The sequence below is a fragment of the Macrobrachium nipponense genome, chromosome 48 (assembly GCF_015104395.2).
Source record: "Macrobrachium nipponense isolate FS-2020 chromosome 48, ASM1510439v2, whole genome shotgun sequence".
In the NCBI taxonomy this organism is placed as follows: Eukaryota; Metazoa; Arthropoda; class Malacostraca; order Decapoda; family Palaemonidae; genus Macrobrachium; species Macrobrachium nipponense.
Genome location: NC_087223.1, coordinates 21,912,486 through 21,933,353, shown reverse-complemented (window position 1 = coordinate 21,933,353; position 20,868 = coordinate 21,912,486). Strand labels below are relative to the sequence as shown.

The 20,868-nt window shown below is 49.1% G+C and overlaps 1 protein-coding gene across 1 annotated transcript in view; it reads left to right on the top strand.

Moving 5' to 3' along the window:
• The window catches only part of LOC135205119 (NEDD8-activating enzyme E1 regulatory subunit-like), a 56,712-nt gene that overhangs the window by 22,734 nt on the left and 13,110 nt on the right, over positions 1-20,868 (top strand). Inside the window, 2 exon segments of the mRNA XM_064235468.1 lie at positions 14,523-14,532; positions 20,036-20,237. Coding sequence (XP_064091538.1) covers positions 14,523-14,532; positions 20,036-20,237 — 212 coding nt within the window.

The window sequence follows — 20,868 nt, the reverse complement described above, 5'->3', positions numbered from 1 at the left end:
TGTTACCGCAGGTGCTACATCCGTGGGAGACGACCTTGGATGTAGATGTAGATCCTCACGAGGTTTGTACTCGTTGTCGGGGGCGAGAGTGCTCCCGCAACGAGCCCTGTGTAACGTGTATGCATTGGTCAGAGGCGCAGTGGGTGCTGTACGAGGGCACAAGAAGTCATCGGAAAGTCCAGTGACTCCTTTGGTAACGGACCTTCGTCCTCTTCCTGCCCCCGGCCAGCCCCCACGTTTCGCGCCTTCCCCACCCCTGCGGCGGGGGTAGCGGAGTCCTTCTCCTCTCTCGATCCGTCGAGTGTGGAGGCGGGCGCCCGCTGCCCGGACGTCCAGTTGTACTCCGGGGGTCTTCCGTCCGCTCTGGGTGGGGTTCTTCTCCCCCAGGCGCGAGGAAGCCCCTCTAACTAACCCGACTGTTGCTTCCGCAGGTGTGCCATCAGCGAAGGACGACCTGGGACAGGTGTGGGAGTCGCTGGGACTGCAGGGAGTGCCGAGCATACAGGGGTTGATCAGCGGTGGCGGGCTCGGCAGTGGTTCACTCATGGTACGGTAACCACTACAACAACCACAATCTCGACACCAGCATATGAGATGCCACCGCACCTGGTGTACACACCACATGTCATGTCGGTAACACCCACGGCTGCAATCCAGAACCAATTCCTGCCGTGCCAAAGAGGACGGTGCCACCGCCACCTGGGCTCTTTGTATTGCCGACCCCGGACTTCCGCTGCCCAAAGAGTACCCCCCTGGACCTGCCGCCAGTGCCGAGGATGACGGTAGCTGCCGACAGGACGCCTGGCTCTCTGTGGTACCTGCCGTGCTGCCGTACCTGTTGCTGTCCCAGCCGCTCATTCCCTTTCAGATCAGGTGCCGGCTGCTCATTCACTTTCAGATGTTCCTGCCGTTCCTGCTGTTCCTGGACCTGTTCCTGTTGTTCCTGCTGTTGGTGGTGCTGTCACAGTCTCAGTCTTTCCGGCACAGGTGCAGTCGGGCCCTGTTGCTTCGGCAACTGCCCCGGCTCCCTCCTGGATGGAAGACCTGACGTCTGTCCTGCAGAGCCTGGCGAAGAAGAAGAGGAAGAGAAGGAAGAAAGGTGTCGTCGTCGTCTCTTCGTCGTCTGCTGCCTCCTCTCCTTCCCCTTCGACTTCTAAGGCCAAACAGCCGAAGAAGAAGAAGGTTGCCTCCTCCCCCCCTAAGAAGACTCCTTCGGGATCTTCTAAGGGCCCGGCTCGCTCAGGCGAGCTGGGGAGCTCTTCTGCTGGTCCTCCTGTTCCTTCGGGAACGGGGCCCGTCGCTTCTTCTGCAAAGAAGAAGTCGACGGGGACCAGAGGTGCACCAGCCTCGGCTGGTGCGTCCTCACCTGGTGCTAGCGGTTCTGCCGCTAAACCAGGTTCCGTCTCGGCCGCGTTCTCGTTCGCGAGAAGCACCGAGTGGACGCTCTTCAAAGAAGACCGTCCAGCCAAAGTTTTGGACGCCGAGCTCGCTCGCCGTCAAGACAGCGGCGCGGAGCAGAAGACTGGCGAGAGTCGTGCACACGACTCTCGCCAGGCCAGTGGACGCTCTCGCAGCGATCAACTGGCTGCTCGGGCTGACGTGACGGTCGCTGACCAGCCACGGGTTGAGGCGAGGAAGGGAGTCCCGCGGCCGCCCGGTACCAGCCACGGCTGGTACCAGCGACTCGACGCGCCGAGAGGACGCTGGCCGGTCTCGACGCGACAGAGCCTAGCAGGTCACCCGTCCGCCGCTCCGATGGGACCGGGCGGAGACGAGGTGACCAGCGGCAGCTCGCCTGACGCTAGAGATAGGTCTCGACGTTCTCAGCCGAGCCAATCGCCCCAGGCGAGCGGTAAGGCTAGGCCTGCTGCTCGACCGTAACGCCGGGCGGGTTGACGATCAGCAGCAGCCCTCCACGCACGCTGGTCCTGCCAGCGAGCGAGGGGGGAGCGTCAGGTCTGCCTCTCCCGTACCTTCAACCTCCTCGGGCTATACCGATAGGAGCGAGGTACCGAGGAGCGATCACGAGAGGTGCGCCGCTCGTGACCCAGCTATGACGCCGTATGGACCAGGCACGGTTCCAGGACCGCCCACCAGACATACGCGCATGTAGCTGGAGGCGACCGTCAGGGGTCTGCCGCTGTTCCTCCTTCTGAAGGAGGAGTATCTCGGGATCTGTTCTTGTTGAAGGGACTGGACGGTCCTACTCCGCAAGACACGGTTACTCCCGAGATACAGAGGAATTTGCAGAAGTCATTAAGCTGATTCGTCAGCATAATGACCTGCGGAAGGATTGCCGCTCCCACCAGCAGAGCCCACGTCTCTGCTCGAGCTCGTTTTGGGGCCCGCAGAGGGAACCCAACCGACGGTGGGTCTGCCGCGATCGGAACTTGCCGATTCTGTCTCGAACCAGAGTCTCTCGTCTCCGGACAAGAAGGCTCTCTCAGATTCTTGCCGGTCGATCAAGCACTTCCACCTCCTCTACTGCGACAGCGGCGTTTCTACGGTGTCTTCGGACACCGTATTTGAATACTCCTTCGGTCCTCCTGAGAGGTTTCGACCTCGACGAGGACTGAATGACGTCGGAGGACGGTATGGCTCTCTCCTGTCAGGTGTCGATCAGCCCCACCCAGACGACGTTCACAGTGGCGGCAGACCCTTACCTACAGTGAGAGTTCATAAACCCTCCGCGGGAAAACGTTTTCTCCTGACGATACGTTTTCCCAGACTCTGTTCCTACTCTTCTCCAACTGCTAGTTCCACTGGGAAGGCGAGCGAGTATCCAATTCCTCCCCCATTCCCTCTCTCCTTACGGTTACGAGGGAAAGGGGAGGGATCCTACAGAGATTTCTCTGTAGGATCCCACGTCCGGGGGGGGACTGCGCTACCGGGGGGACCTTCGGGTCCTACCTGACGTAAGACCCGGTCGTTGAGGAGGAATCCTGCCTCATTCTCGATTTCTACGGGAATCGAGAGGACCACCAGCCGATATCGTTTGGCGAATTCGGTGGGGGTTTCGCAGACTGCTTAGAATTTCTACGGAATTTCTAACGCATTCAGTGTTCGAGTTTTACGATCTCCAAACACTTACGCGAGACCACGGTCCAAAGTGAGCGAGACGAGAATCCCCGATATACACGATAATCGGGAACCTCGCCTATGCTCGAATTCCTGGAATTCTAGCATTGGAAGAAGACTGCTGCTGAAGAAACTATCTCACAGTAGGCGACCAACCTGGACTAGAGAAGATCGGAACGGGAATATCCAGTTTGGCTTGAACTATCGTCTTAGTATTCTGTTCACCATTGAAGCTTTCCTTCGGGGAAGACTTCTCCCTCACTCTCTTTGATAGAGATCGAAGGTGGTCGATCTCCAATCCTTATTTTGTTTTCTTGAAGGAAAGAATTTAGGATGGAGATCGTTGTTCAGAATCCTACAAATATACTACGTATATTAACCTCGCGACATGATTCTACTAAGCAGTTGAATTGTCCGAGGGGTAGGCGCATATCCTAGTGAAACTACGGATTGCGACTTATAAGAGGAAAGTATTCTAATTGAACTGCAACTCGGGGTTGCCTGCAACCTCCCAGGAGTTTTCAGTTTCAATTTTATATACTTATGGTTTTGTCACGACACACCATTTCAACTGTTATATTTACCGAAATTGTTCGTTTCGCCTAAATATAATTGCTCGAGCATATCTTTTATGCTCGGTAGTTCTAGCCGAACGCATTCCTTCGTGGAATAATGGATTACCTGGCAACTCAGGATGACGAGTCAGCGAGAGCTCAGGCTCAACTACTGCGTATTGAACTGCCTGATAGCAGCTCAGTATCAGCTGGGCCTCCGATATGCACGGTCATGTATGTCTCTCTCTCCCTGCTTTGAGTTGACTACCGAACCGTATCTTCTGCCCAACAATCATGGACTTAGGTCTCTGATTAACGGGGATTCTCGCAATAATGAAGGACCCATCTACTGCTGTGACGCTAGATTCCATCGCCTTCGACATTGCGAGAATTTTCAACAGAGATATCTCTTGGACTCTTTATCTTTCTGTTTACCGCACGGTAACAGAAGTCTGTACAAGTCTCCCGCTGCATCGCACTGCGATAATGCGAATGATTTTGCAGACATCTGAGTTTGTCTTCAAAATATCTCGTATTCGTAGGTATACAATTGTTCATTGTTCAACCCGAATTACGAAGATGTGTCAGAAGACATTGCCAATTCTCCGACCTGACAGCTCTACTTCCAAATGTTCAGCCCATGAGAAGCAGTTCTTCAGGCGGCATTCCCCTGTGTTTTTCATTACTGAAGAACGCCCCGCTTTCATTGCAACTACGACTTCTCACCGGACAGCAATGAAATAGCGGTTAGCGTTTTCAGTCATTTGTAAGCACAGGTTTATGAATCTTGAGAATCCTCTCTCGATTCGTCTGTGAAGACGTAGGTTGCATTCAATATCTACCTTCGTCTTCAACGTACATAGTGTTGTTTCTCCTTAGCTGAGATTCAACAACCATGAGATGTTTTACCTTCAGGGACCTCGGTCTCTAGAAGGCAATTGACTTTCGCCTGTTGGGCACATGCCTTAAGAGAATCATCACCTGCTGTCCGGCATTGGTGACAAACAAATACATTTATTGTTTGGTCTCTCGGCATAACCCTTTAAAGGCGAAGGTCACGTGACTTACTCGGATGCTTTGACAACTTGCCTCCTACCGAACGCAGTCAGGTCGGCAGCTGTCAGAGCGGCCGAGTCAGTTACGAACTACGCTGTTGACTTAGTTCGGTTGTTACAGAGCAATCATTACTTCGTTTAATAGCTTGTCACAGTACCCATACCATTGACACCCACCATGGAGTGTCGGTGTCCTATCCACTACCGAGAACTTCGCTGCATGGGGATAGGAGGATGCGAGAGACTTCGTTACTAACGGACAGACCAGTATGGGTACTGGACATCACCGAAGTAGAGAAGAGGGATAGGTCATGCGACTATTTCCTTCTTTTCCTCTGAGGAACTGCATGACTTCTCTGCGAAGTCAAGCATCCAGGGGTATGGGGATCCGTGACGCTCGATTTCGTACCGAACTTCGTAGCGAAGACTCGACTAACCCTTCGGTCCCTGACGATTGGTTCGAGTCGTTCACAATCCCCTCCCTAATGGACTTCACCGCCTTCGATGCGAAGGAGATGCTGCCTTGTCCGCAAGAACTTCTCCTTGGCGCAGGTACTGAAGGCAGGGGTCTGGTCCAACCAGACCACATGCCCTTCCTCTACCTTCGGGATATTGCCCACAGGTCCTTGGATCTTTTTCTTGGGACCCGTGGTGGCTGCTCAACACGTTGTGTAGCGAACCCAGACCCTCGCAGGCTGAACAGCATCGAGTCCTGGTGTGACCGTAAGAATGGATGGTGAATGAGAGTGTGACTGGCTCCTCTTCCCATCTCTTTTCTCCCCTCTACCTGTGGTTAGAGGGACACGGTCGTCACCCTGCTGGATAAGGACAAGATGCAGGTGAGCTACTTAACAGAGCCCCATCCTATCCCTTTCACTAGGGATAGGAGCGTATATCCACCACTTCCTCCAACAAGGGGGAGGGAAGTGGATGCCAGCTTGAGACAAACCCATACTTTATGTTGCCTCTTGCAAACAGGAACAAGTTCTTGCTTGCTGGTACGAAGAGATACGCTTGCCTCTCTCTTAGTACTCGGCCAGAGGTCTGACCATTTGATCCTGCGGTGCACACCCCGATCAATCGGACAGAGGCTTGGATCCCTCCCTCGCTCTTACGACCAGGGAGGCATTCCAGGGATGGACGAACACCAGTCTGTTCATCAAAAGACTCAGATTCCTCCCACCCAAGAAGTGAGTCTTCCATATTGTTAAAGGACGAGGGTTTGTATTACGTATCGGAACAAATGACAATTTGTCGAAAATTGCATTTTTCCTAACTATACAAACGAGGTCCTTACATATAGTCCTCCTCATGCCACCCTCACTCTGCGTATTTTGCATGGGCCAAAAGCAAAAAGTGATTTGTTTACCTCCCCACCGCGCGACGATCGGAACAAGCAGTTAACTACCGTTCTCTTCCGTTCGAAGCTTACGACCGTTCCAGCTGCCGCTAGCTACTTCCTATTGTTAAAGGACCTCAGGTTTGTATAGTTAGGAAAATGCAATTTTCGACAAATTGTCATATTAACCTGTTTTTAGTTCTAATAAAATTTGAACTTAGTTCGTGACGGGAACGTTTTCCGAATCCCTCCAGTGTGCGCTTCATTTTCGCGTTCCCTGTTAGAAGTAAGGTGTTGGTGCCCTCGTCTGTATGTAGCCCAAGAGCCTAGGACTGCCCTGCGACAGTTGGAAACGTCTGCTGCCGAGGAACTGGGTCGGTTCTCGGGACTATGGGATTCTGTGCTCTCCAATACCTACTTGCCCTTTCTTTCATGGTCTGAATCTCGTTTAAAGCTTTCGCCAAAGGACCGTTAAAGAGTTCACATAAGGAATGTTTTGGTAAGTGTTGATGCTCGCTCCGTAGGCGCAATCTGTGGTCTTCAACACCTAGTTTGAGGTGTTAGCATGCATAGGCTTAATAATATTGATATTGGTGTAGACATTTTATTGAGATGATAATATATCTGTAGCGAGTTTTATACGTTTAGATATGTTGACTTGGTTGACTGTTTATCTCATGATTTTGGTTATTCTAAATTCTTGTATGCTAGCATATTCCTTTTCTTTGTAATGCTTGTGTTTGTTCTTTGTGTGCTTCCTCTTCGGCTATCGGCAAATCTCTTACTACTGCCTCGATTAATGTTTCCCTTTCAAGTCTACACTGTCTGTAGTATCTACAGTTCTCGCCGAGTTAGATATTCTAGCTTCAGAGATTCCTAACTTAGTTTCATATAGGAATGCTTTTCAAGTATGTACGATCGCTTTCAGATGAGGCTGGAGCTTTGTTGTAACTCCTCTCCCACCGCTCCCACTTTTGGCGCCTCGTTCTCTCTCTCCCTCTGTCGACTCGTGCAGACTGCGGACCAGGGTTCCCAGACGTACGATAATTATCGTTACGAGTACGGTAATTTGACCCTCTGTACGATAAACGATTATTAATCAAATACGATAATTTGAAGAGATTTGGTACGATAATTTGATCTGATACATATGGGAACCCTGCTTTGGACATTGTTGACTCGTGTGAATGCAGTTGAATCGTGCTGAGTACAAACTTGGCCGAGTCTTGAGTCGCTTAAACTGTCTTGCTCTCATTGAGTCGTGGTGGATTCGTTACAGCACTTAGCTACTGTCACCTCTCATTGATAAGTGTCGCTTTTTGTTGCCAAGGGTTGCGGAGAAAGAGCTATCCTTAAAGCTCTTTGTTTACCTCCTGTCGGCGGCGGTCTCCTTCTGTCGCCTGCTGACGGAAGAAGAGTTTAAATGGAATTGGAGGAACTCGTTTTGGGCCGGTCGGCGTTTGTTGACACTTACGCCTTCCTGTATTCTCAATTTGTTGAGGCTAGAGGCCACATAGAGAATATATCTGATTTTCTTGCGTATTTTGGCGCACTCTAAATATTGGAGAAGAGAACCAACGCTTTCTCCAATTGAGAGCATTTCGTAACTTTTCTTGTCCTCGGACACAATCTCCCTTTGTGTCTGCCTTGGCTTGTCGTCTTGTCTTTTAAAATCGCGGAGAGCCGAAGGCCGCCTTTGCTGTACAAAGCTTATTGGTCCTTTAACCGTCTTTAATAGGAGGTTCGCTTTCTTTCTCTTTCCTGTGGGGAAATGAACTCGAGACAGACAGACATGCTGATGGATTTTCAGTCTAACTTGAGTTATTATCTTCTATTTACATTGTCTTGTCTCTGCGACTTCTTAGAGAGGTGGAGACACCAACCCAGCGGGAGTTTTTAACGAGGAAACAAGTAAACAATTAACTCATTTCTGATGCTGCAGGGTAATGTCCTCATGCTTATACTCCACTCTGGTTTGGAAGCACTTCCTGTCTGATTATGCAGTTCGGGATTATCTATTGGTAGTCTTATTTTTATCCTTTCAGGGATAAGTGCAGATTCAGCTTCTGGGATATGGACAGTTGCAGCATCCTAACATACATGGAGAGACTTTGGGACCAGTATGTTATATGGTGGAGACAGGGAAGGGCAGTTGTGATTCTTTTTGATTGTCCTCCACTGGTTATTCTCCTTCTTATAGCTTCCTTGTCTTCAGCAGAGATCTCTCATAAGTCTCTTTTAGTAGGAGATTGTATATAGAGGGAATGATGGTCCAAGGGTAATTTTTTTAGGAAGACACCCATAAGTAATTGGAGATATTCTTGGACATTTGGAGACTGAATAACAGTAAGTGTCTGCCCATATACTTGTTGGTTTTCTAGCATGGTTTTAGCGCCTTTCCAAAGAATGGTCAGACTTGTGGTACACATGCAGAATGTATTCATTCCACTTACCATACATCCAGTCATGCAAGTTCCTTCAAAGGGTTTTTACTAGAAGGTATTGCTATTCTATGCACTTTGTTTGGGTAGTGTGCAGCCATCTATAAGTTGTGTCAGGGACTTGTTGCCCATTGGTAGATGGTTTCGACTTTAGGAGCAAGACAATTCTACTGAATAAGTTATTCAAGTTAGCCCACTCTGTCAATAGTATTCCAAAGGACAAGGACCTGTTGCTTCTTCTGGCCCAATTTCTATGCACTATATTGTTAATTCTTTACATCCCCAATCTTATCTAGTGATGTGGGGATGATATTAATTATTGCATGCTGTCAGTCAAGATGAGTAGGCATGTGCTGCTTGAAGATTTTAGACCTGAAAGAAACTTCCTGTATGGTAAGGGCTTTTCCTCATTAGGAAACATGGCCTCATGGTTATTTTCAGATAATCATGCTCAATTAATGTATGGTTTCAGCATAAGAATTACGACTTACAAATAACTTTCATTAAATTTGTAAATAATCCAGAACCAACTTTGGCTCCAGGACTGTAGGAGACACTTTAACCATTTGGTTCTTAAACCTAAGTCCAAGTTATGGTCTTTAACCTCTGTCATGCAACACAGAGTTTAACTAGTGTCATTAACCTTTCATGCACATAAAATGGTCAACTACACCTGGTAAAACTTTTTAGATGTCGGGGCAGTAGAAAGACATCAGGATGCGTAGCAGGTTTATTCCTGATCAGAAACAGTCTTTGTGGGAAGTTTGCTGCTTTGAGTGAAATGAAACAACATATTGGTTTTGATCATCCATTCTGTGGAAGGACAGTGTTTTAACAATTGGGGATTCAGGAAGAACAAATGCCTACAAGGGCCCTGACATCCATAAGCTGGCACTTGGGTGGATTTAAGGAACGCTCATTGTTCCGACACGGCATACAAACCTTCGGTCCTTTTACAATAGGAAGGTACTAGCGGCAGCTGGATAGGTCGTAAAGCTTTCGAACAAGGGGTTCGGTAGTAAGTTAACTGCTTGTCCGACAGGCGCGCGCGCGCGCGACTGGGAGGTAAAACAAATCACTTTTGCTTTCGGCCTACAGTGGATGGACGTGTGTGTTCGCTCTCTGCCCGCTGCTCGTCGTTTGCTTTCTAAGTTTGGTTGTAATTGTGTATGAAAGAGTATTGTAAGTACAATTATTCTCTCTTTATATATTAATTACGGCTTTCAAGTGAATAATGATGGAATCTCCTCGCCTCGCTACCCCAAGGAGACTTTGCCCGGGTATCGAAGGGCGCAAATGCGGGAAGTTTAGATCGTTCCCGGAGATTGACCCTCATATTTTGTGTGCTCGGTGTCGGGGGCGCGAATGCACCCGGGCCGAGCCCTGTGATGTGTGTAATGACTGGTCGGAGGCGCAGTGGACTTTGTATGAGGGCAGGAAGAAGCGAAGGCCTGCAAAGGAGTCGTCGGAAAGCTCTCCCGCGACTCCTTTGGTGACGGACACTTCGTCTTCTTTCCTGCCGCCGCTCAACTTCCACGTCTCGCGCCTTCCCCTTCGGGGGGGGTGTCTAGGTCCTTCTCCTCTCCTGACGTGTCGAGTGTGGAGGAGGGCGCTAGATACCCTGACGTAGAGTTGTATTCTGGGTCCTCTATCCGCTCGTTTCTTCGCTGCGAGCGGGTAGAGGATCCTTCTAATCACCCGACTTTTGCCTCCTCAGGTGCGGTTGCCGTGAAGGATGACTCGGACAGGTGTGGGCATCGTTGGGGCTGCAGGGCGTGCCGAGTGTCCAGGGGCTGCTCTATCATCTGGCTGGCTCCGTGGCGGTTACTCATGCAACGGTCACAACCACCACCACGACCCTGACAACACCCGGCTACGCGTCACCTCCTCACCTGGTGTACACCCAGCACGCGGTCTCTGTAACACCCACAACATCGGTGCAGGGGCCAGTCGCCGTAACTCGGGGGAGTGTGATGCCGCCACCTGGGTTTGCCGTGCTGCCACGACCGGACTTCATGTGCCCGAAGAGCTCGCCCCTGGACCTCCCACGGTGCCGATGACGTCTGTGCCGCTGGTTCGACCATCTGTACCGCCCACACAGCCTGCCGTACCTGCCGTGACCACCGCTGCTGTTCCTGTTCCTGCTCCTGCCGTCTCGACTGCCGTTCCTGTGATGCTCGCACCTGCTGATGTTGTTCCTGTTCCTGGCGCCGCTGCTCCCGATGCTGGTCTGTTCGGACAGGTACGTCCGGGCCCTGTTGCTTCGGCAACAGCAGCCCCGGCTCCGTCCTGGATGACAGATCTGACGTCGGTCCTGAGGAGGTTGACGAAGAAGAAGAAGAAGAGGAGGAAGGTGTCGTCGTCGTCTTCATCGTCTTCTTCGTCGTCGTCGTCGTCTGCCGCCTCTTCCCCTTCTTCTTCTAAGGCTCCCCCGCCTAAGAAGAAGAAGGTCGCCTCCCCCCCCCCTAAGAAGTCTCCTTCGGGAGCTTCTAAGGGCCCGTCTCGCTCTGGTGAGACTGGGGGGTTCTTCCGCTGGTCGCCCTGCTCCTTCGGGAGAGCAGGACCCGTCTCTTCTCCCGCAAGGAAGAAGACTACTAGGGGACCAGAGGGGTGCCGGCTAACACCGGCACTTCTCACCTGCTGTTAGTGGTTCGGCCACAGCAGCAGGATCCGGCTCGGCCCGCTCGTTCGCGAGAGGTACCGAGTGTACGGTCGCCTACCAGCGACCGTGCAGCCAGGAACCAGACCTCTGAGTCCGCTCAGCGTCAGGTTCACGGCACGGAGCGGAAGACTGGTGACAGCCGCTCACGCGACTCTCACCAGACCAGCTCTCGCTCTCACGGCGAGCGGCTGGCTACCCGGGCGGAACGTGACGGTCCATGACCGGCCACGGGCTGAGGCTGGGAAGAGGTCCCCCCGTTCGCCGGCACCAGCCACGGCTGGTACCAGCGAACTGACGCACCGTGAGGATACGCACCGATCTCACCGTGGACAGTGGAGCTCGCCGGTCGCCGACCGTCGCTCTCACAGAGAGCGATCGGGTACGGCGACCAGCACCAGCTCCTCTGACACACGAGGACCGGGCCGCTGTTCTCGGTCCAGCCGTTTTCTCACAGCGAGACGGCTCGACTAGGTCTGCAGCTCGATCGCCACCGCGGTCGGGTTGGCGATCGCCTGCAGTCCTCCAAGCCCGCTGTTTTTATCTGCCAGTGAGCGAGGAGAGAGCGTCAGGTCTGCCTCTCCCATACCTTCAACCTCCTCGGGTTACACCGGGAGGGGCGAGGTATTGAGGAGTGATCGTGAGGGGTGCACCCCTCAGGATCCCGCCACGTCGTCGTACGTACCAGGCTCGGTTCTCGGACCAGCCAGGTCGTACGCACAGGTGGTTGGAGGAGACCGAGAGGGGGCTGTCGCTGCTCCTCTCCTTGAGGGAGGAGGGTCTCGGGAGGTACTCCTGTTTGAGGGACTGGACGGTCCGACTCCACAGGATGCTATCAGCCCCGAGATCCAGAGGAACTTTGCCGAGGTTATTGCGCTGATTCGTCAGCACAACGACCTCGGGGAAGGATCGCCGCTCCCACCATCCGAGCCCACGTCCCGGCTCGAGTCGTTCTGGGGCCCGAAGAGGGAACCCAGACCGACGGTGGGTTTGCCGCGTTCCGAGCTTGCGGACTCAGTGCTGGACCAGGTTGAATCGCTTGTCTCCGGACAAGACGGTTCGCTCAAGTCTGGCAGGTCGAGCAAGCTGCTTCCACCTCCTCTGCTACGACAGCGGCGGTTTTACGTGCCATCTGAAGACCCGATGCCGCCAAACAGGTGAACCCGGAGTTAGCTAGGTTGACTCCGGGTGTGTCCTCTGCAACAGCTCCTGTCCGAGAACCTGTGTTCTCGCAGCAAGAGGCACTCGGCCTGGAATCTACCGCCATGGCAGCTTTCCAGGCGTCTCCTGGCTAGATCTGTGGTCCTCACAGTATCTAAGGTCGCAGCCAACTCCGGGGGAATTCTCCCGAAGATGACTCGGCCTTCAGGAGACTTTGCCAGTCTGGGGGAAGAGCCATCTCCTTCCTTGCCCACCAGACGGTGAACCTGTGGGCCAAACCTGGTTCTCCGACGAAGGGACGCTGTCCTTACTCGGGTTTCCAGGGCGGCCGGGGCGTGAGGCGGCGTTGGGGTGGCTTAGAAAAAGGACGGACCTTTACGGAGTTCCACGTCTCTCTTCCCAGGAGAGATGGTGGACGCTGCGGTGGACAGACGACGCACTGATGACAGTGACCGTCTGGTTCACCAGGCAGTCTCGAAGGCTTCTGGGCAGCCTCGGACTGCGGCCAAGTCTAAGAGCTCGGCTAGCGCTTCCTCGGCTGCTAAGACGGTGCTGCGTCGAAGCCCCGAGGAATGACTCTGTCTTCTTCGACTTCTAACAAGGGGTAGCGTAACCAGCCCTCCTCCCAGCCCACCTCCTCATCCCGTGGAGGCTCTGGGAAGAAGTCGAAGAAAGGGGGGGAAACGCTAGGGACGGCGTTCCCCCTCACCTGCTGCCGGAAGTGGGGGGGTGCCTGGCCAGCCATTGGGCAACTTGGCAGCGCTACGGCGCCGAGACTGGATTGTAGATGTCCTTCGGGAGGGATATCTATTACCCTTCGAATCTCGGCCACCCCTCACCTCCAACCCGGTCCAACAGCAGTCGTACGTTCCAGGGTCATCGAAGGACGTAGCACTCAGACAGGAGATCAAGACCATGCTGAGCAAGAGAGCTGTAGAGATCGTCACGGATCAGTCACCGGGCTTTTACAGCCGACTCTTCCTGGTGGAAAAGTCTACGGGAGGATGGCGCCCGGTGATAGATCTCTCTCCCTGAACCGGTTTGTTCGCCAGACCCTCCCGGTTCACGATGGAGACGGCAGCTCAGTGCTCGACTCCATCAGGGCAGAACGATTTCTATGCTTTCGGTGGACTTGAAGGATGCGTATTTCCAAATACCCATTCATCAGTCCTCCAGAAAGTACCTCCGCTCATCCTCGACGGGACGGTGTACCAGTTCAGGGCACTGTGCTTCGGTCTCTCAACCGCCCCACAGGTGTTCACGCGAGTTGTTCACTCTGGTGTCTGCTTGGGCCATTCGCACGGGATACGTCTGATGAGGTATCTCGACGATTGGTTAGTCCTGGCGAGCTCCCGCTCGCAGTTGCTACAGGACAGGGATCGACTGCTCGAGTTCTGTCGCGATCTGGGGATCGTTGTGAACTTCGAGAAGTCCGATCTCGAGCCCAAGCAGAGGATGAAGTACCTGGGTATGCTGATCGACACGGTAGCAGGGCGAGTCTTCCCCGCAGACTCGCGGATCAGCAGATTCAGGGAGGCAGCCAACCAGTTCCTGTCTCGGCAGGAACAGGTAGCTCAGCGATGGCAAGTCGTGATCGGACACCTGTCGTCACTCGAGAAGTTAGTCCCTCACGGGCGTCTTCACCTGCGGTCTCTTCAGTGGAGACTAAAGGAGAGTGGTCACAGGCGACGGATCCCCCAAGCTTTCCAGTGTCGCTGACACAGGAGGTAGGCAGGACTAGCCTGGTGGCTCGACGACAGGAACCCCTTAAGAGGAGTGCCACTGCGCACTCCCCCCCCCGGACATGCAGCTGCTCTCAGACGCATCGACCGAGGGATGGGGTACACACCTGGAAGAGTTGCGGACTTCAGGAGTGTGGTACGAGAACGACAAGCACCTTCACATCAATGTACTGGAACTAAAGGCAGCGTTCCTTGCTCTCCCAAGAGTTTCAGGACCAGCTTGATGGACACTCAGTGGTGTTGATGTGCGACAACACACGGTGGTGGCTTACGTCAACAAACAGGGGGGCCTAGTGTCTCTCCCGTTGTACCAGTTGACTCGGCAGGTGCACGAGTGGGCTCAGGCACACTCAATAGAGCTGTCGGCACGCTACATTCCAGGGAAGGAATGTAGTAGCAGACACGCTCAGCCGTCGGGATCAGGTGATAAGGACCGAATGGTCTCTACACCAGGACGTGGCGGAAAGGCTCTTCGACCTGTGGGGGCGACCAGTCGTGGATCTGTTCGCCACCCGGCACAACAGGAAGCTCCAGGTGTTCTTCTCGGCCGTGCCGGACCCATGGGCAGCTGCAGAGGACGCTCTTCAACACCCGTGGGACAACCTCTTCGCCTATGCCTTTCCCCCGTTCAGCCTGATTCGCAAGGTGATCAGTCGAGCACTGGTCATCCCGAATCTCAGGATGATCCTGATGGCTGCCAAATGGCCACAGGCCATTTGGTATCCGGACCTGCTGGCTCTTCTCGCAAGAGAACCGAGAGAGATTCCCCATTGGCACAACCTTCTCGGCCAGCCACACGTCGAGCGGTACCACCGAGCAGTCCAGTCCCTACGTCTTCACGGCTGGCTGTTATCCACCTTCTCTTGCGAACGAGAAGCTTTTTTCGTAGCGCAGCAACAGAGATGGCTGGAAACGTCCGTCAGTCCTCTGCAGCTGTGTACCAGGGGAAGTCGGCCGTCTTCGGTGGTTGGTGTCGTAGACGGGGCCTATCTCTTCTCAGAGCCACTCTTCAGCAGGTAGCGGATTTCCTCGTTTTTTCTTCGCCGAGGAAGCTCCTCTAAGTTCCCACAGTCACAAAGGATACAGAGCCGCCTTGTCGCTCGTCCTGAAACTGACGGGGATTGGACATCTCGAACTCGTTCGAGATCTCCTTGCTTAGAAGCAGCTTCCAAAGGTCTTGCCAACCCAGGGAACTCAAATGACCCTCGTCTTGCTGGACCTGGCATCGGCGAAGAGAGTACGGGAGCGTCATGCAGATAATGATGTGGATGAGATGCTGCTTTGTCCTGGGAGGACGCTACGGCGCTATCTGAAGAGAACTCGACACCTCGGGCCTGAGTGTCGACGCCTCTTCGTTAGCAACGGGGTCAATAAGAAAGAAGTATCAAGAACACTCTTTCGTCCTGGCTGCGTGAGGTCTTCAGGAGGCGTATGAGGCTGATGGTAGTGACGACATCCGTACGTCCCGTCCGAGAACTCACGAAGTCAAAAGTATTGGCCCCTCGTTGGCGTTTCGTAAGAACTTCTCCGTGGCGCAGGTATGGAAGGCAGGGGTCTGGTACAACCAGACCACCGGCAACTTCCTTATACCTCTTGGATATTGCCCATAGGTCCTTGGATCGGTTTCCTTAGGACCCGTGGTGGCTGCTCAACACGTCGTCTAGCTAACCCAGACCATTAGCAGGCTGAACAGCATCGAGTCCTGGTGTGACTGTATGAATAGATAGTGATGAGAAAGTGACTGGCTTCTCTTTCTACTTTTTTCTACCCCTCTTCCTGTGGGTAGAGGGATACGGTCATCACCCTGCTGGATAAGGACGAGATGCCGGTGAGCTATATGACAGAGCCCCATCCTATCCCTTTCACGAGGGATGGGAGCAGAATATCCACCACTTCCTTCTACAGGGGGGAAGTGGATGCTTACAAGAGTCAAAACCATGACTTTAACTTTGCTCCTGTACAGGAACAAGTTCTTACATTGCTGGTACGAAGAGATACGCTTGCCTCTCTCTTAGTACTCGGTCCAGAGGTCTGACCATTGATCCTGCGGTGCACACCCCGATCAATCGGACAGAGGCTTGGATCCCTCCCTCGCTCTTACGACCAGGGAGGCTTCCAAGGTTGGGCGAACACCAGTCTGTTCACAAAAGACTCAGATTCCACCCACCAAGAAGTGAGTCTTCCTATTGTAAAAGGACCGAAGGTTTGTATGCCGTGTCGGAACAAATGACAATTTGTCTAAAATTGCATTTTTCCTAACTATACAAACCTGAGTCCTTTTACACATAGCCCCACCTCATGCCACCCCTCACTCTGCCGTTTTTGCTTGGGCCAAAAGCAAAAGTGATTTGTTTACCTCCCAGTCGCGCGCGCGCGCCTGTCGGACAAGCAGTTAACTACCGAACCCTTGTTCGAAAGCTTACGACCTATCCAGCTGCCGCTAGTACCTTCCTATTGTAAAGGACCTCAGGTTTGTATAGTTAGGAAAAATGCAATTTTCGACAAATTGTCATATTTTCGCAAATTTTCTGTTATATCTCAAAACATTCGTATATTAGGGCAATCGTATGTCAAGTTTCCAATGTAATTTGATCAGAGAGAGAGAGAGAGAGAGAGAGAGAGAGACGCTTTGGCAACAATGGTCTCGGGGATTGACGTAACGTTTATTTTCTGAACAGATAGGACAGGGAAGTGTTCGTTTCATTAAACGGCCTCTGACTCATGGCAGGAAATGTTTTGTTGATACTAATATATAAGCCTATTTAAAGATACATTTACTTTAATTAGTCTATATGATACGTAAATAGTAATCAGCTGTTCTTGTAGCCCTCAAGATTTTTGCAAAATCACTCAGGTTGTACATAAAACTTCAAGAATGTAGTGTCACCAGAGGATTACAATAGTTTTTACCTTCAAGAACCAGCATTCTTTTATGAAAAATAACTCCAGGTTGTACATAAAACTACAGGAAACAACATGTAGTGTAACCAAAGGATTCCAAGTAAGGTTTTTATAACTTTTTATTAGTTTAAGACATATTTCCAAGCGTCGTTCCGGCTTACGACGATTTTCGGCTTACGACACGTCTCAAGAACGGAACCCCCGTCGTAACCCGGGGACTGCCTGTATATGGAAATGTGCGCAATTTCATGTAGAATACAACAAAAAACAAAAATAATCCATGGTTGTAGCTTTTTTCAGTTTTGAAATATTTTATAAAAATAACGATAAGTGCCAAAATATCAACCTTCGGTCAAATTTGACTTGACTGAAATGGTAAAAAAAAACTGAATTGTAAGCTAAAACTCTTACATTCTAGTAATACTCAATCATTTACCTTTATTTTGCAACAAATTGGAAGTCTCTAACACAATATTTCAATTTATGGTGAATTTATGGAAAAAAAAAACATTTTCCTTACGTCCGTGCGGTAACTCTTCCGAAAAAAATCATAAATTTTTTTGTCCGATTGTCGTAATGTTTGCACCATTTTAAATTACCCGCTACATAAAGTTTTTATATATGAAAATGTGCGCAATTTCATGTAGAATACAACAAAAAAAAACACCTGGTTGTAGCTTTTATCAATTTTGAATTATTATTTTTCATATAAATAACGATAAGTGCCAAAATTTCAACATTCAGTCAACTGACTCGACCGAAATGGTAAAAAAAACGCAATTGTAAGCTAAAAACTATTACATTATAGTAATATTCAGTCATTTACCTTTATTTTGCAACAAATTGGAAGTCTCTAGCCCAATATTTCGATTTATGGTGAATTTATGAAATAAACTTTTTCCTTACGTCCGCGCGGTAACTCTTCCCTAAAAATCATAAATTTTTTTGTCCGAATGTCGTAATGTTTGCACCATTTTAAATTAGCTATTAAATAAAGTTTTATATATGAAAATGTGTGCAATTTCATGTAGAATACAACAAAACACAACCCATGGTTGTAGCTTTTATCAGTTTTGAAATATTTTCATATAAATAACGATAAATAGAAAAAATTCGTTCTTCGGTCAAATTTAACTCGATTGAAATGGTCGAAAACTGCAATTGTAAGCTACAACACTTACAGTCTAGTAATATTAAATCAATTACCTTCATTTGCAACAAACTGGAAGTCTCTAGCACAATATTTCGATTATGGTGAATTTTTGCAAAACAGCTTTTTTTACGTCCGCACGCTTACGAATTCATGCATCTTTTGTGATAATATTTCCTCGTGTTGCCTTGATCATTTTACAATGTGTTATATACCAAAATGATTCCAATTTAGTGTACAATACAACGAAAAGAATTAACTCGTTAGCTTTAACCGTTTTCCTCACAGCGCGATTTGTATACAATTATATATGAAATTTTTTTTTCACGCTGTCATATATCCCAATATTTATATATGATAATGATATTTTTTTTCATTTCTGATGGTTGCATACTAAACTTCAGGCAATGACAAAAAAAAAGGAGCCAAAAATGAACTCTTAATCTTGAAAACTAAGCGTGCTGTGATTTTTTTGAAAAAAACATTTTTTCCGCTTTGGCGCTCACTCGCAAACGCCGCCGGCATACGGGAGACGATTTTTAAAATACCGCTTTGGCGTTTAAGGGTTAATCCGCTACTAGTAGTGGGTAGTCTTTTTCCTGAACCGAAAAAAAACAATTCTTTAGGCTCTTTTGTTTAAATCCTGGGGTTTTAATATTTTGGGGAGCGTGAAGGTACAAATTTTGTATTGGAGCGTACCTTTATATTGTAAAGGTATTCATTTTAAATGACTGTCGTTTGATAGGGCTTTTGGACCCAGGCACAGGGGTCCCTCATACCGCTTGCGTTTCATGCTGGCTGAATTGAAGGGGTTTTCTCTGCAAGGCTACTCTGCTGCATACGCATGAGAGCCTTGCTCCCTGAATGGAATCCAACTTCTGGTGGCAGTAAAATCCACCAAGGATTCCAGATCAGGTGAGAATGTTTTGGGTTTCGTATAAGAAACCTTTAGCTCGAATGGCTGAGCGGAATTTTGTCTAGCTGCACTACCCACCATCCTCTTCTTAATTTGGGAATCAGCTAAATTTAACAGTAGGTAAGATTCATCTCAAATAATATAAATTTTCATAATAAAATTTATTATTTGGATACTTACCTACTGTCAAAGTAGACCCACCCAGCCTCCCCACAACTTAGTGGGTGGGCTGTCAAGGAGAATTCTAACAAGAGCTAAAACATTCGAAACACACCTGGTGGAGAACAGGTAAAGTAGACAGTCATCCGGGCAGCCATTCGAATTTTTTTGTTTGAATGCCGACTCGCCTAATCGGCAGGGAGATATAGATATAGCTAAATTTAACAGTAGTTAAGTATCCAAATAATAGATTTTATTATGAAAATTTATATTATATAAATCATTGCGGCAAGTACAGCATTAGAGAACTACTAATACCTATATTATACATAGTTCTCTGGCTAATGTCCATTTTGATTCCCATGAAACAATTAAGAAACCTATCCTGCTCGTAAGTTTGAGGAAAATGTTAATGTATTACATGTTTGCATAGGCAAGGCATTTTTGTAGATATAATAATGAAATTTTACATTGTTACCTCTTTTTGGAAATCTGTCACTTTTCCCGAATCAGAGTTACCATCATAATGTGTTAACCAGAATTGATCACAAAGGAAGTATGATAAAAAGTAATACAGCATATTGAATTTTAAGACATTTGTCAGAAGGGAAGTATGATGAAGGCAAAACAGCATAATGAATTTTAACAGAGGACCTACATCAATACTGGAAAGGTGATCTTCATTATGTGATTTATGGTAAATGATTGAAGCTTTTACTGCAAACTTTTGAAGATTCTTTGAAAAGGTTTGACTGATAGATAGAACGAACCTGTTATTGACTATTTTTTTACTTTAATCCTACCTCTTTTAATTATGACAGTTTGAGAAAGCCAACCTTTTGGTAATGATTGTCGTTGATATACAGTATTTTACTTCCAGATATCGTGAACAAGCAGCCCTGGATGCTGACTGGGTGTGGAGAAGAGTTCAAGAACTCAGTCAGCAGTTAGGACCTCGTAAAGTCATGACGACGGAGATCGACGTCAAATCATTTTGTAAAAATTCACACGGACTCAGAGTCGTCAAAGGGAAAGCTGTGGCGGACGAATATAAAGGCTGCATCAACATGGGAGACATAGGTAATGTTATTCCTGAATGAGGGTTACATAGCCTTTATTTATAGTCTGAACAAAGTAGCTATTATTACTACAGTTATTATAAAGATTTATTATCATCATTATTGTTCTACAAACAGTGATATGAAACAAACAGTCTTCATGTAAGCTTCCAGAGTGAAAATTTGAGTTGACTTGAGCCTTAAAAAGATGCGAGTACTGTGTAACATGTACAAAAAAATTCTACAAGAACTTGACAGTTTACACAAACTTTATCTGAAGCTGTTGCTTGCTGATTCAATAAAACCTAGTGAAATTGTGGAATAGTATACGTATATTACAAATGATTATCTTTTTATAAACAATTCAAAATCTTTAGAAATCAGTATCTTTTGTTGATTTTGATCTCCTATTTCTTTATTGTTTATAACACAATTATACAGTAATGAAGACATTGCATTATAATAACAAAACCAAGTTCACTAATGATATATAGTGGTGTAATTTTTGCATTTAGGCTTTTATAAAAATTGTTTGTTCATGAAACTTACCTGTCAGATATATATACTAGCTGTATTCTGAAGTCCGACAGAATTTCAAAAACTTCCGAACACACGCAGTGGTCGGCCAGGTGGTTAGTACCCATTCCCGCCGCTG